General features: G+C 50.4%; 1 protein-coding gene across 1 annotated transcript in view; it reads right to left on the bottom strand.

The window, feature by feature from the left end:
* Positions 1-6,943, bottom strand: part of Rab11fip5 (RAB11 family interacting protein 5) — a 35,163-nt gene extending 28,220 nt beyond the window's left edge. The window contains exon 1 of the mRNA XM_051202779.1: positions 6,361-6,943. Within this exon, the coding sequence (XP_051058736.1) occupies positions 6,361-6,791 (431 nt within the window). The 5' untranslated portion in view covers positions 6,792-6,943. The remainder of the gene's footprint in view (positions 1-6,360) is intronic.
* Between the last annotated feature and the right edge of the window lie 9,884 nt (positions 6,944-16,827).

Below are 16,827 nucleotides of genomic sequence, written 5' to 3' on the forward strand. Positions count from 1 at the left end.
GAAGTCTCTTCTGGAACACCCTTCTGTCCCATTTCCTTCCTCTCGTCTCGTCCCCAGCATTGCCCAGGCACAGAGGTCTCACGGGGGACCCTCAGGAAAGGCTTCCCAGATGTTGAGAAAGTGGGAGGCAAACAGCAAGTGTGAGAGGAAGAACCAGAGGGTTAGCAGCCTTCCGTCAAGCCACGCAAGCATGCGACACCTCGGGAGAAGTTGGATGGGCCCATCCACGTCCGAGGAGTGTCCCAGGCCTCAGCCTAGCCTAGTGATACACTAGGTACCAAACAACACTTATGCCCTGGGATGAACGTGACCAGCTAGACACCCATAAACTGCTTAACTCATAAACTCAGGGCTCTGCTAGGAAAAGCAGTTCCAAGGACAACCCCAAGATCTAGAGATCCGAATTGGAGAGGGAGAGGGAGCCTCAGCAAGGCTCCCCCCACCCCCACCCCCCCACCCCCCCACCGCCAAGCCTGGACTTGTGCAAGGTGGGGGAAGGGCGGGTGGACCAATGTCCCTATGGTGGTGTGGTCGAGAGCCCAGAAGGTTCACGTCCTAATTCTACCTATCACGTGCTGTGTCAAAGTCAGTTCACCTCTGTGTGCCGAGAACTACTCAGCCGCGAAGCAAGGTAACACGGATGAAAGCTCACAGGCTTGCTCTGAGGTAAGGGAATCTCAGAAGGGATTTAGTGACTGGCACATTAGAACGAGAAAGAACTCATCAGTCCTGGGGTTGGGAGGTAAAGAGGCTCTCCGATGGCCACCCAACTGGTCATCTCCCCAAGGAGGCTGGCCTTGACTACAGCAAGTCCAGTGACCCATCTGCTCAGAACATATCCAGGATTCCTGTCTGGGACCCAAAACACAGGTTTTAATTAAAGTGCTTCCTCCCGATGCAGATAAATGCCCACACCCCTATCTCTGGAGTCCCTCCCATTCCAGAGACTCATCTTGAACTTTACCATGTGCTCCAAGGATGCCTCTAGAGGTCTGTGGAGAACCCAGAGATCCCCTTCTGCTCCCAATTCACAGAAACCCCCACAGTGCACACAGGGCCCCAAATGCCAGCTCTTGCTCACCAATAATTCTTCAGGCTGCCAGAGCTTAACAGAAGCCACACAGAGGGCCACGCCCTCCCTGACTACTGAGTAGCTCCTGGGCTCCCTTCTCCTTATCCCCACATGCCCAGGCTCCTCTAGCTCTGAGGCTGGAATTCCCTGAGTAAAGACCCACTAGGTAGGAGGCAAACCAAAGGTAGATTCCCTGCTGGAGCCTCTCCCCACGGCATCTCCTCTAGAAGCTCTGCTCAGTGCTGGCTGAGGAGACACTGGGCCTAACCCTGTGCAAGGCCTCATCGCCATGTGTCAGGAAGCCAGCTCAAAAAGAATGGAGTGACCAGTCTTTCAGTACTGGGCTTCCAGGATCCGGCCTGAGGGCACACTCTGTACAGGGAAATAAAATGTGGGGGCTGATTTCCACAGAGCAACAGCCGCTCCTATCATTGTGTTAGTCGTCTGCCCCCAACAGGGCGGGAAGGGCGAGGGAAACATCTGGAGAAGGCCAGACCAGCAGTTTAGCAGCAAGGAAAGTAAGTAAGCGTCACTGGACCAGGGTGACTGCCATAACAAGAGCGGCCAGCTGCAGCCTGGACTACATAGCAAGTTCCAGGTCAGCCTCAAATATACAGTGAAACCCTGTCACAAAGGGGAAAAAAAAAAAAAAATTAAAGCAAAACCAGGCCTCAAGGCCAACCAGGATGGTGGTTCTGCTGGCTTGTACCTTGTCCCTATCTACCTAGTGGAGTGAGGAGGGGGCAGACCCCTGGTGACTGCCTGGGTCTGGCCCAGGACTCAGGGCCAGGGACAGATTCAAAGGAAAGGGGAAGCCACTGGGCCAGGAAGAGGAAATCACACCTCCTCTGCCCCACTCCCCGGTGATGGTGATGCTGCTCAAACAGCCCCAAATAGCGGTAGGCCACTGGATCACAAATTCAGAGATGAAGCCTGTCCATCCTAATGACACCTTCTGCATATGACCCCTCCCCAGCAGCCCCCAGGTTCCACTGCAGACCTGGGGTCCAAGCAGGGGACTAAACAAGGGGCCTCAGTGGGCCTTGGCTGCTTCTTGAAAACCTAGAAGCCAGTAGAGAGGTTGCAGGGCTGTGGGAAGAAAAAAACCCAGAGACCCTTCCCACGGCCAAGTGCAATGGCTCATGCCAGTCACTCCAGGTCTCAGGAGGCAGCCGCAGAAGAATCGGGAGTTTAAATGGTGGTGACCAGCCAGGAAGAACCTCTGCCCTCAGACCTCCACACCCATGAGCTTCCCTGGGCCGGCCCTCTCCAAAATTGAAAAGATAAAAGAGCAGCACAGGCTGGGCAGGAACTGACCAATCCTCTCAAGGGGCCGTCAGCAGCCCGGTCATGGTCACAAACAGTTTTAGATGATGAGAGAAGACAACTGGTCCCAGCTGACAAACCTACAGCCGTGGCTTTTCCAGAGGACCAGCCCAATTTATTTCTGTCCCGAAGGCTTCCAGGCTGGGACCAGGTCAGAGAGAAGGCTATGTCTTCTTGTCTTCTCCTTTCCCAGTATCGACCAACCAACACTCTCAGGGGGCCAAAGCAGGTCTCCCTGCCCAAAACAAAACAAAACAAAAACAAACAAAAACAAACAAACAAAAAAAAAACTCTGTGACAGGCTCCCTAACCTCATTCAAACATTCTTGCCATGTCCTCTTTCCTCCTTCAAGTTACTCAGGATGGTTCCCCTGTGGTACAAGCCACATCCACAGCAGGAAGTCCAGAACAATCTGACCCCACAGGTAACAAAGAGAACTAACTGCCACTATCCATCTAGGTCCTGGAAGTCAGAATAGCAAAGCTGGCACCCACCGGGCATTCCAGGGTGGGAGGAAGTGGTGGAAAAAGCTAGAAGTGTGTAGCACCTTGGAACTGTTCCAGCTACAACCCCAACACCGGTGTCACGCAGGAAGATGGTACTCCAGATGGAAAGTAGCTCTAACCAAGTGTCAAATGCTCCATGTTTTTTGTTTTGAGAGCTTCCTCTCCGCCGGCTGGAAACACAGCTCAGCAGTTATGTGCTTGCCTAGCACACACTAGCCACCGAAGTTCCATCTCTGGGGTGGGGGGTGGGGGTGGATTTCCTCTTCGGGTATTTCGAAAGCCTCCAGTAAAGCCTCTCGCATTGAAGAATGCCTCACAGAGAAGTGACTTTCAGGGGTCCCTGGGTAACTAGAGCCACAGCACAGGAAGCAAGGTCCCACAGCAACTCCAACCCTACCCTTGTGAAAGCAGCCATCGAAAATTACACCAAGCCTTCCCGGATGGCATTTCACCAGTCTATATCATCAAGACCCTTGCAGAGATGTGGTGAAAAGGCTAGAGGACCAAAACTGCCAGTGTGTCTTCCTCCAGGGCAGGGCAGTGCCAAGCAAGGCTGACAGGGAGAGCTGCAGAGCCACTGGGTGACCTGAGCCTGGCTTAAGGACCATGGGTGCTTCCCAGGCGCAGCTCAAGCTCTTGGGCCTCTGAGGGCTACAAAGGACAGTTGAGAACCCTGATACTCCACACAGACACACACACACAGAGACACACACACACAGAGACACACATACACATAGACACACATACACATAGACACACACACACAGACACACACACAGAGACAGACACAGACAGACACACAGACAGATACAGACACACACACACATAGACACACACAGAGACACATAGACACACACACAGAGACACACACACAGACACAGACACAGACACAGATAGACACACACACGCACTTGCGCACTCGCACGCGCGCCTGGAAACTGCACTAGGTCATCCTCTGTATTCTCTGTTCATCTCCCACATCAACCCCTGGGAAGGTGTAAGTTACCCCCATTTTAAAGACTAGTAAAGCGAGTCACTCAAGAGTTTACCTGCCTAGCCAGCCTGCTCTCCCCAAGTCAGATTCTCTAGGTAACGGGGTCACCACCTGCTCCCTCCACCCCAGCCTCCTGGACTTAACGAGAATAGAGTACTTTTCCACCAGCATCCAAAAACTGAGGATGTTACCCCGATCTTCTCTGCCTTGACACCTGGGCTTTGTATCAACGCACTGCCTGGGCGGCTCAGGCCACGATGGCCCAGGAAATGCCTCCATGAGTGCCCATTGAAGCCGTTGGGACGCAGAACAGGAGGCTGCCCTGGTTCTCTGTCAGTGAGCATGCTGTGAGGTCCAGAAGAATCGGGCCAACTCTGTGGACTTTTCCTTTGCCCACCCTATGTACCCCACCCCCTGCCCTCTCCAGCTCCATAAATAAGCCCTCAGTGCATCAGCAGAAAGGCAGCCAGCTGGGTGTGAGGCAATTCTTGTGGAAAAGATGACTTCTGGAAGTAAAGTAAAGCTCCCATTCAGATCAAGGGATAGCACGTCCAAGCCTCCCGGGAGTACTGTTCTTGGCTGAAAACAGGCCCACCTGGACTTGCAGGCTGGGCCAGCTCCACTAAGCAAGATTCAAGGCCAAGAAGGAAGCAAGGGCATGAACTGGAAAGAAAGGGGGGGGGGAATCAAGGAAACTTCTCCCAGCAAGCTTGTTCTGTTGTTACTGTTGTTGTTTTGGCTTGTTTTGTTTTAATCTGCCCCCTTTGGTCCACCTTTCCTCTAAAAAACAAATGCCACATGTATCTATCTACTCCTGGTTGGAATAGCCAAATGGCAAAGGGGTGATGGGAACGGGAAGAGGACGAAGCTAAGCTAAGAGATCAGGGGAGACCATTCCATCCCACGCCCAGTTCCCTGGTCTGCCTGGACCAGGAAGGAGGGGAAGGACACAAAAGAGTTTGGAAGGAACAGAACGAAACAAGGACCAAGTTGTGCCACATGACTCCACACCCAGCAACCAAACAGCAAGTCATGAGTGAAGGAGGAGAGAAGCCAGGGGAGGGGGATGAGGTCAGGCCAGAGCTCTGCTTGGAATGTGCCGGGTTCTATCGCATCCCAGCCACAGCAGACCAGCCAGGAGAGCCCTTCCCTAGACATGTTTGGGGCGGGGGGAGGGGGGGAAATCACTCAAGGTTGGACCTTTTTCTATGTGAATCCAGCTTCCCTTTTCATCTGTACCTGGCTCATCCCTCTCAGTGAAACCTCCCATGATCTACTCAAAACCAACAAACCCTTTCCAGCAGCTCTCCTGTGTATGGTACCACTCTGCACCCATCCCCTTACAGACAGACCCCACCCAGGAGGCTTAGAAACAAACTGCTCCAGCAAGCCACAAGAGGTGGTCAGTCCAGGGGAACAACTTCCAGATGGTTCCAGACCCAAACAGGAAAAGGTGTTCCAAGTCTTTGGTAGTTTTTGTTTTTCAAGACAGGGTTTCTCTGTGTAGCCAAGGCTAGCCTGGAACTCACTTATAGACAAGGCTGGACTCAAACTCAAAGAGATTGACCTGTCTCTGTCTCTTTAAGTGCTAGGATTAAAAAATGTGTACCACCACTGCCCTGCCAAGCTGTGAACCCCCTGTGAACCAAACCCTGCCAAAATAAATGATCAAAACATCCTATCCTTACAGCCAGATTTTGGTTTGGTAGCACACACCTTTGAATCAAGCATTGGGGAGGCAGAGGCAGGAGGATCTCTGAATTCAAGCAAATTCCAGAACAGCCAGGGCTACATAGAGAGAACCTGTCTCAAAACAAAGCAAAAAGTCCCCTCCTATCCTTTCTTTCTAAGGAAAATACCTGGAGAACAGCTGGACACCATAACAATGCCACTGCCTCACTGGGAGCAAGCTGGCCCAAGTGTCCCCTTCCTGCTCTTAAGAGGTGGCCCAATTCTCTCCTGGACACAGAGTCAAGGAGCATGTCTAGATGGTGAAGGGCATCCCTATACATTCAAGAGCCAAATGCTTTGTGTAACTCCTAGGTTTTGTCGGGGCATCTCCCTTCAATCTTGCTCTGGAAGATAACGACCTCACCTTGCTGAGTCTACAAGGTGAGACAGTCTTCTCCTCACTCCACTACAGGCTGGGCACCTCTCTGAGGATAGGAAAGCAGCAGGCCCGAAGCCCTAAAATCTCCCTTCTTGACTTCTTCACAGCCTCAGAAGCCCATTACGAACTTTCCTTGGCCATGTACTAACGCTTGGTCACTATGCCAGCTCCATCAGGTCTTCCAGGCCCCCAAGGCTGTTGGGGAAACAGTCACGGGCCCCCAAAATGAGAGGCAACAACTAATGTGTCGGTTTGTGTCCTTGAGCGCGAGGTCGTGGTCCCGATGTCCCACCAGCCCCGCCCGGTTAGGCCTTCAACCGTTCTGCACCCGCTCCCAGCGCCCAGACTCACTGCGTGTGCTGGGCGCGGCCCGCGCGGAAGACCTCGTCCAGAGCCACGGTGGCCCGGCCCAGAAACTTGTCCACACCGATGAGCGAGCGGTGCATGGTGGTGAGCACCAGCTCGCAGGCGGCATTGGGGCCCGAGGCCCAGGGCGCAGGAGCCCCGTCTGCCTCCTGTGCCCGCAGCAGGCCGTCCAGGGCTCCAGGCGGCAGCTCGAACGAGCACTCCTCGCACCATTCCGGGCAGCCTTGCGTCTTCTCCACCACCGAGGTGCTGTACTTCTCGCGGCCCACCTGGATCACCGTGTACGCGTCGCTGGTGCTGCCGGCGCCTGAGCTCTTGCCCCGCAACCCGCTGGCCCGCAGCACGGTCACCTGGACGTGCGTGGGCAACCAGCGGGAGGACCCGGCCGCCGGCTCAGTGTCTCGCACCAGGGCCATGTCTGACCCCGGGACCGAGCGACAGAGGCGGCAGCTGCGGGATGCTGTTAGGAGCCGGCTCCCGGCGCTGCCTGCAGCGCACCGACCGCCGCAGCTGCGGGATGGCCTGGGCCGAGCGGGCCGCCGCCTCCCCGCCGCCCCACCTCCCCGCCTCCCGGGCGGCCGGCCGCCCCGCGACGTCACGCCCCGCCCAGGCCCCGCCCAGGCCCCGCCCCCCGGCTCCACCAGCCTGTGGCTGCCTTGGAAGCTTTAGGAGCCCTGAGAGAGGCGCGGCCTCTGCAGGGATGCAGGCGGGACACCCTCACTGGTCCAGCCCCTCCGGCCGACCCTCCAGCTAGTACCGCAGGACCAGGTGACTGGAGCGGAAGGGGTGCGGCCTCTGCAAGGATTTGGGGCAGGGATTGGAAATTGGCCACGCCTTATTCACCCCGGGATTCTCGAGTGCACAGTGCGAAGCTGCAGTAGAAGAAACGGAGGTGCAACGGGTGAAGGCCGCTAAGCAGCCTCTGCAGAGAGGTGGGCGTGGCTACCACCAAGGCCCCGCCCTGTTTTGGCAGTGACCCCCAGCTGGAAAAAACGGGACCTCTGCACACAACTACATGGGCAGTCCCAGGTTTTCACGTGAGCTCCTCTGCTCCCGAAAACCCTTGCCGGTCCGAAGACGCTGTCAACATGGTTTGAAGGTAGATGACGACTCCGGAGACCCTCTAAATCACACACGCTCTCCCATCCTTCATCCCGCCGCTCTACGTGACCGCCCGCACCGCGGCCTCTGCTGACACCGCAGTTGAGGATAGGTGATGACTTGGAAGATGAGAAGGTTTTTTTTTCTCCGAAACGAGGTCTTTTTATGCAGTCCTGGCTGTTCTGGAATTCTCTATATAGACTGGAGCTCAAACTCACAGATTCTCCTGCCTCGCTTTTGAGTGCTGGGATTAAAGGTGGTATTTTTGTTTTTTTTAGGCCAGGGACTCACATGGTAGACCTGTACATCCTCTAACTCACGCCCAGCATCTTTTAACATTTGTGCAGCCGGGTGTGGTGTTGCACATCTTTAATCCTAGCCCTTGGAAAGCAGAGGCAGAAAGACCTCTATAACTTGAAGGCTAGTCTGGTCTGCATCCGGGAGTTGTAGACCAACCAAGACACCAAGTCAGATCCTGTCAAAAACCGAAGCTAGGTGTGGTAGTGCATGTCTTTAATCCCAGCACGTTCCCTTGAGAGGCAGAGGCAAGCAGATCTTTGAGTGTGAGGCCAGCATATTCTATTCAGTGAGTTCCAGGACAGCCAAGGCTGCATGGTGAGACTTTGTCCAAAACAAACAAACAAAACTTCACCAACTCTTTATGCTAGAGTTATATTTGACACAGGGTCTTGCTTGTAGTAGACAAGCATTCTACTACGGAGCTAACTTCAGCTTCTGAATTAATCCATGCATGCCTACTGTGCGCTGTGTCCTGAGTACTGCCAGAACATTTGGCTCATTATAAAGATAATGGGTAATAATTACGGATGCGGAATTTCAGCAGGAGTCGGCCAACACTGACTGACTCATTTGCTGTGTGTATATTACCTCACTTCATCTTCAGAGCCACCCTGTATGTGAATTTGGTTTTCCAGAAGACAGAATTATAGGCCAGATAAATTTGCCTATGATTCGTAACAAAGAAGTCAGTCATGGGAGCGCAGCCTGTGATCCTAGGATGGGGGGGGGGGGAGGCAAATTCAAGGGCAGCCTGGGCTACATGGTGAGCCTTTACTTTTTGCTGTTATTAACTTTCAGGGCCTACACAAATTAGTTTTGTCTTATTTTTTGAAACATGGCTTCTCTGTGTAGCCGTGGCTGTCTTGGAACTCTCTCTCTCTGGGCACCAAGCTGGCCTGGAACTCACAGAGATCCTCCTTCCTCTGCCTCCCACATTGCCTGAATTAAAGGTAGTATGCCACCACTACCTGGCTTAGAATGTTTTTTCAATGTCTACATCATATACTCAGGCCCAAAACAAACAAAACAGGAGGCCCCAAGGTGACACCATTGCCACCACACTTGCCTTGAGTTTGATCCTCAGGACACACATGCTGGAAGGCGAGGGCCAAACTCTAGCAAGCTGTCCTCAAACCTCCACATGTACACTGATTGTAGCATACCCTCTCCCACCAAAAACAATAAAATTTAAAAAGCATGGGAAGAGATTTAGAAAACTCTCCATATCCTGGGATATGTCTTTTAGTTTATGTTACTCCATCTGTCCCCTACCCCGTCTGTCTGTTTGTCTGTCTGTCTGTGTGGCAGTCAGAGGACAATCCCAGGACTCAGTTTTCCTCACATGGTCGATTCCAGTCATTAGGCTCCACACCAAGCACTTACTTTACCTGCTGAATCATCCTGACAACCATGCTTACTTTTAAATTTTTATTTGGGACAGGGTCTTACCACATAACCCTGGCTGGCCTCAAACTCAGAATAATTAGCCTGCTTCTGCCTCCCAAGTACTGGTATTAAAGGTATTTCCCACCACGCCAGGCCCTTTATCAACTTATTTTTATTTCGAGACAGTCCTGTGTAATGTAGGATGGCCTTGAACTCCTGATCCTCCTGCCTCTCATTTCAGAGTTCTGGGATTCCAGATCAGTACCAGCATGCCCATATTTAATCCAGACACACTTGTGTTTGGTTTTTTGTTTGTATGTCTTCTTGTTGTTTTGTTTTTAAACAGGATCTCATGTATCTCAAGGTGGCTTTGAATATGTAGCCAAGAATAACCTTTAACCCCTAATCCTTCTGCCTCCATCTTCCTGAGGCTGGCATTATGGGATTGTGCTGCCACCTCCCATGGTATGTTCACTCAGGCTCTCTACAACTGAGCTACACACCTCTGAGGGTATACTGTGGTGATGTATTATTTATAATTTATTAAAGCTTGCCTGAGGATTCAGAAAGCAAAGTCAGCCACACAATACAGAAGCCTGGAGGTGGTGGTACACACCTTTAATCCTAGGACTCAGGATTAAGAGGTAGATGGATCTGTGTGAGTCCAAGGCCACCCAGATCCACACAAAATTGATTCAGTCCTAAAGAGAAACAGCTCACACACCTGGTGTGTGATCTCAGCACCTGGGTTCACACGCCTTTAACCCCAGCACTAGAGGGGTATAAAAGGTAAGAGCAGAGTCTTCAGAAGCCAGGATCAGGCATTTAGTCTCCAGCCACATTGAGGATAGGAAGACATTCAGTCTCAGGAGTCTCCAGCCATGCTGAGGAGAGGCAGCAGGATCAGCCTGAGGTAGCGGTAAGAGCTAGTGGCCAGGTACTTTGCTTTTCTGTTCTTCAGCTTGAAGTTTGAATCCTAATATCAGTCTTTTATTTTTCATGTTACAGTATACCTCATAAAGCTATTTGTGTTTCCAGGCCTTGGGATTGACTCCACCTAGGTGTGTAAATTGCTTCTGTGGCTACATCTAAATTTAGCATTGACCATTATCTATTGCCTTCCTGTTAAGATAGATACAGACTTTATCTGGCTGAGCCCCATTCTCCTCCCTGAGTCTTATTAGTTCTACTATTATTTTCCTTCCTTTATCAGGAGGTTCACAGTGCTAGATGTTATTTCCTGTATAGCCCAAATTTCCACTTGCCAGGCCACATACTCTACCAGGGACACAAAGGGTGGTGGTGGGATCCACAGAGAAAGGGGGCTGGGGAGTATGGGTGCGTGTGTGCGCCCTCCAGAGTCAATCCTTACACCACATTTTAGTCTCTGTTGTTTGCTCCTAGACTGAGTACATGGAGCTAGCTGGTCCATGAGTTTCCCAGAATTCTCCTTTCTCCACCTTCCATCTTACAGCAAGAGCCTAGAAGTACAAATGAATGCTTTGTACCACACCCAGCTCTACATGGGCCCTAGGGAATCAAACTCAGGGCCATCTCCACTGTTGGGGTTGAGGTAGACTGCTTGCCTACCATGCTTGAAGACCTGGTCTCTTTCTATCTCCAACACCTCATAAACCGGGTGTGTGGGGACATGCATTCGTGGTCATCCTAGGCTACCCAGTGACTATCCTGGGCTACACAGTAAATATCCTAAGTCCAACCTAAGTCATATGAGACCTTGTCCAAATAAAAAAAAATTAAGTTATTTGAAAAACACATAAAATATAAAGAAAGATAAAAATACCACCCAGAAATCACCACTGCCAGCAATTTGTTATCTTTCTGATCTTTACACTGTCTGCACATAATTTGAGGGCCCCAGAGAGTAAAGGTTAGACCTGTGGGTTTGGGAATTTCCTGTTTACATTCTGTGATATCTCCTTTGCCCCCGAAGACAACCATGTGAGTGAAGTAGTTTCTCTTGCTGCACTCAGTTCACTGATGAGGAAACCCAAGCAGAACGCTTAGGCCATTTCCATGAAGTCAACCAACTGGAAAATTGCAAACAAAAGTTTATAAAGTTGTAGTGATTTTATTGTTGGCCATCTAAATGCTACAAACTTTTAAAGCCTTAGATGTTTTGTCTTTATATTTTGAAACAGGATCCAGTAACCCAAGTGTCTTAATCAATGTTCTGTTGTTGTGAAGAGACACCATGATCAAGGCAACACTTTTTTTTTTGTTTTGTTTTGTTTGTTTGTTTGTTTGTTCTGCTAGACAGGGTTTCTCTGTGTAGCCCTGGCTGCCCTGGAACTCATTTTATAGACCAGACTGGCCTTGACTTCAACATAGATCTGTCTGTCTCTACCTCCAGAGTGCTGGGACTTAGCCACCATGCCTGTCTAAGGCAACTCTTATGAAAGAAAGCGTTTAATTGAAGCTTTCTAACAGTTTCAGAGGTTCTGTCCATTATCATCATGGTGGGGAGCATGGTGTCGTGCAGATAGGCATGGTGCTGGAGAAGGAGCTGAGGTGCAAAGGTAAGCAGATTTGCCAAAGGTTGCAGACCGAGAAGCCTCCACTCCGCACTAAACCCAAGCCTCTCACACTGACCAGCAGCAATCTTACATACACCCCTTCCGTGGAGCTGAAGCTCCCATTATTTTTCTCTTTTTTCAAGGTAGGGATTCTTTGTGTGACAGCTCCGGCTCTCCTGGAACTAGCTATGTAGACCAGGCTGGTCTCTTACTCATGGAGATCCACCTGCCTCTGCCTCCCAAGTGCTGGGGTTAAAGGGGTGGCCACCACACGGCTGAGGCTCCCATTCTAACAGTAGATTCCCAAGGTCTGCCAAATGAAAGTTCCTTTGTTAACCTTCAACTACCACGAATCTGTTACGCTCCATTAGGATCCGTTTCATGTTGACCAGCTCTCTGGCTGAGCTGCCCGAACCTCCTGCCCTCTTCCTCTCCCCTCCCCCGAAGCAGTAGGATACCTCCAGGAAGGGGCACAGAGGAGCCAGATGTACCTACCCCTGCCTCCTCCCTCCTTCCTCCTGCCCTGGCCTAAGCAGTTGGCAAGTTCAGGCTTCCTGCTGGCTCAGGGCTACAGCCATAAGAGGACACTGAAGCTTGGCTGTGAGGCCTGGCAAGAGCGGACCCTCCAGAAGGCCTCGTCCTCTAATTAGCAGTTGAGACCACCCACCACACCCATTGCAGACTTGGGGAAATCACTGATACCAGGACCAGTGAAGGGAAACAGGACAAGCCTGGATTATTTTGTAATAGTTGAAAATAAGGATGTCCTCGGGGCAAGAGGTCTGCGGGGGGGGGGGGGGGGGGGGATGCCAGAAAAACAAGGGAACCAACCAGGAAGGGCTGTAGGTGCCCAGAGCAGTGCAGCCAGAGATATGTCTCAACAGAACTGGATTTTAACCCATTCAATAAATAAATAAATAAAAATAAAAGCAACCTCTGTCCCTATAAAGATATCAGTAAATGCCTGAATGAATAAATAAGGGCAAACAATGGCCTCCATGTGTCCTGGTTCTCTGTACTGCTACATTTCGCTCAGAATGGTTGCGTTTTGTTTTCTTGGGGCTTTTGTTTTGTTTGTGTGTTTTGTTGTTTCCAGACTAGCCTGGATGGAACTTACGATCCTCCTGCCTCTGCCTTCTGAGTTTTAGGATGGCAGGTGTGTGCCACCAGACCCAGCAGGATCTGGGATTTTCTAAGGGTGGTTGGAATTATTTCACTTGGGGGAGAAGGGGATGGGGGTAAGGGTACTTCCTAAAAATATTATTCAGAGACAGCAATCTCTGCAGCTGTGCTGGGACAAGGATGTGGGTGTGTCCTAGTTTTTACCCACAGGGAACAGGAACAAAGTAGCGAAGTGACAATCTCCTTGTAAGAGAGCCTGAGCTGTCAGTGCACTGAGGACTCCCCTCCAGGGGAGGCACACTGGGATCCTTTGGTGAGGGTGGGAATGTAGAGATGATGCAAAAGCTGTTGGTCACCTAGGATGAGGACAGGGCAGAGCGTGAAAAGCCAGCCTGAGAAGCCTAACCAGAGAGAAAACCCAAAGCTGTAGATGGCCTTGCACAGGGTGTCATTTATCAAGGGACCATAGGAGGGGTCCTGACGGGCAGGGCTTAGCCTTTGAGTGACAAACCCTCCCCCACCTTTCCCTCCTCTTCCTTCTCCTCCCTCCTCTTCCTTCTCCTCCCTCCTCTTCCTGCTGTTGTGGCCTCAAACTATAGAGCCAGGGCTGACTACGAACTTCTGCCTCCACCTCCCAACTGCTGGGATGATGCGTGCGTGCGCACCATCACACCAGACTTTTGAACATTTTTTTTTCTTTTACTCGTGGGGAGGGCAGTGTCTCACTACATAACCCTTACTGGCCAGGAGTCCACTCTGAGACCAGGTTGGTCTCTAAGTAACTATCTGACACTTTTTTTTTTTAAATCTTCACAGCTAGAGTTCTGGGATTTTGCTGGCTGAGCTCGGCCATGTACTTTTAAGGTATCTTCACTGTGTATTGTACCTCACTGGGTGAGCAGATGCTCTCCCACCTACTCGGACGTGAAATAGACAGGTGTGTTCACGTCCCAGACTCAGAGCAACTTTCCCCCCCTCACGGTAACTATGTTGAAGTAGATGGTGACCCTGGGCTCCCAGAAAGCTATCGGTGCTATCTGAAAACACAGCAAGATCTACACAAGAGACATTACTGACTCCCAGACATCCTAGAGAGGCTAGAAACATGGCAGAGTGAAAACCTCCTGGCTGCATCATGGCGGGTTTTCAGCCAAAAGTGCAGCTGACAGGACAAAATAATCAGGCAGGGGCTGGGGATGTGGCTTGATTTGAAGAGCACTTGCCCAGCATGCAAGAATTCCTGGATTCCATCCCTGGTATAAGTCGGTATGCCCGTACCGCCCACAATCCAGGTGTGGAAGCAGGCGGGCTTCACGTCCAAGATCATCAGCTACATCATGAGTTTGAGACCAGCTTGGACCACATAAGGCCCTGTACAATAAATAACAGTAACAATAATAGTCATTTAGCCCCAGAAGGAGCCACTGTGTACCCACTTTCGGACCTCTAAAAGGACTTGGAGGAGGGACAGAGATCCTTGGGCTAACAAATTAGCACTAGGGGAACCTAGACTGTTAGCTCACGGGGTTGTTCCTTCAAGAGAAGGAATTCAATACGCCCAGAAGGCTGGGAGCAGACCTTCATGATAACCTATTGACCCCTGTGATACCTGTGTGGCCAGATACCACACTGGATCCGCCCACAGGCCCTTATCTCAAGCCTGATTTTTCTCAGCAAGCCTATAGAACCAATCTTTACAGAGTTTTGACTTTTATTTACTTAACTTGCTTCGTGTGCACACAGGATTGAGTTATCACCCAGGAAGCTTTCACCAAACTGCGCTGTGCTTGTATATGCCTAAAATAAACCACTGGAGTTTGGACCAACACTGGCTTGGCCGTTATGAACCAAACTGCCTTCTTGCCGCCCTTGTGGGCCACTCTGCCGGCTGTGGAGACCCTCACAGTGGCACCATGATGGAATGCTTGCCTGGCATTCATGGAGGATGCCCGGTACAGGAAATAAAACTGCAAAAGGACTTTTCAAAAAGCAGACAGCTATAATCCGTGCTGGTAAAGGCGATGTCACAGTCATGCAAAGGGCCCGAGTCACATCCTTCCGTGTGGACGTAAGAAAGCCTCCCACAGCCGGTCAGGAGATGGAGATAGGAGCTACGGACACCAGAAACAGCTGGCCTGTGCACCGCACAAGGAAGGATGAGCACCAGGGTGAAGGGCCAACTAGAGTGCCCTACCGGTGAGGACAATCTGGGCCCTCTTCCAGTAAAACAACATCACTGAAGCCATAAATCCATTCTTAATGGGAAATTCAAAAAAGCGTATGCGGTTGCTATTATTTCAGAAGCTAAATTGACAGTAACAGTTAGTAAGAAAACAGGCCATGAATTTGAAGGAGAGCAAGGAAGGGTACACAGGAAGGTTTAGAAGGAAGCGAAGGACAAATGATGTAATTAAATTATAATCTTAATTTTTTTTTTTTTTTTTTTTTTTTTTTTGGTTTTCTGATACAGGATGTGTATGTAGCCTTGGCTGTCCTAGAACTTACTGTGTAGACACCAGGACCAGGCTGGCCTTGAACTCACAGAAATCCACCTACCTCTGCCTCCCAAGTGCTAGAATTAAAGGTGTGAACCACCACTGCCCGACTTCAACAATTTTTAGAAACATATCAGGGCCAAAATTCAGTATAAAATGTTTGCCCGTTGTTCGCAAAGCCCTGGGTTCTATTCCCTAAAGGAAAATAAAATATAAATAAGACTTGGGTGTTGGTAAGTGTTCGTTTTGTTTGTCCTTTTCTTGTCTTTTGCTTGATTGTCTGTCTGTTTTTTAGACAGGGTGCCCATGACCTGAATATTTTTTTCCTTTTGAGATGAGGTTTCAGTATAGAACCAGAGTGGTCTCAAACCTCTGTTCCTAACGCTAGTAGGATTGTAAAGCATGTGCCCTAGCACCTAGCTAAAGGAAACCGCCACCTTAATGTTAATTTCTTACTGTGTTAACTGTTCAATGGCTTAAAACACCACCTATTTAAGCCAGGCATGGTAGCACACACCTTTGTGGGACAGAGGCAGGCAGATCTCTGTGAGTTTGAGACCATCATGGTCGACATAGTGAGTTCCAGGACAGCTTAGGCTACATAGAGAAACTCTATCTAAAAAAGAGAAGACAAGAAAGAAAGAAGAGAGAGAGAGAGAGAGAGAGAGAGAGAGAGAGAGAGAGGAAGGAAGAAAGAGAGAAAGAAAGAAAGAAAGAAAGAAAGAAAGAAAGAAAGAAAGACACCACAAATTATTCACTTTATTCTCTTCTTCTGAAGCCCGGAAACAGAAATCTAGAGTCATTTCCACTGGGCCCAGGCTAATGTAAGCAGGGTAGACTCTGCTGGAAGGCCCTGGAGAGGGTCTTTTCTTTATGATTCTCCACAGTCCTCCAGCTTCCTGCTTCTATTTCCCATCTCTTACTTCCTCAGTCAAAGTTCCTCTTTCCTTTTTAAAGTGTTTAATCTCATTATTATCGGGGACCGGGAAGGAGTGTGCACACCACCACACACTGCTGGAGGTCAGAGGAGAACTCTCCAGAGCTGGGCTCCTTTCTTCCACCTTTATGTAGGCTTCGGGGATTGAACCCGGGTCCCAAGGCTTTCACAGCAAGTGTCCCTACCCACTGAGCCATCCCCTCCGTCCTCCCTCTTCCTACCTTTAAGGGCAATTGAGAATAATCCCTGTGGTGGTTACCCTCCATTGTCCACTTGATGCGGTCTAGATTCACCTGGGAGTGGGCCACTGAGCTTTTGGATGGAGAATTATTTTGACTAACTTAACTGACGTGGCACCTATCCACGGTGGAGGCCGCCATTCCTTGGCTGGGATCCTGGACTGTGTAAATAGAGAAGGCTACTTGAGCATCGGCATCCATTCCTAGACCTCTGTTTCCCCACTGTGGATACGATATGTGATTCACTGCTTGAATCTCTACACTCTTGACTTCCCCATCCACGATGAACTCTCCCCACAAAGTGCGAGCCAGGACAACCCCTTTCCTCCTTTACG

Source organism: Phodopus roborovskii, unplaced genomic scaffold (assembly GCF_943737965.1).
Source record: "Phodopus roborovskii unplaced genomic scaffold, PHOROB, whole genome shotgun sequence".
NCBI classification, from domain to species: domain Eukaryota; kingdom Metazoa; phylum Chordata; class Mammalia; order Rodentia; family Cricetidae; genus Phodopus; species Phodopus roborovskii.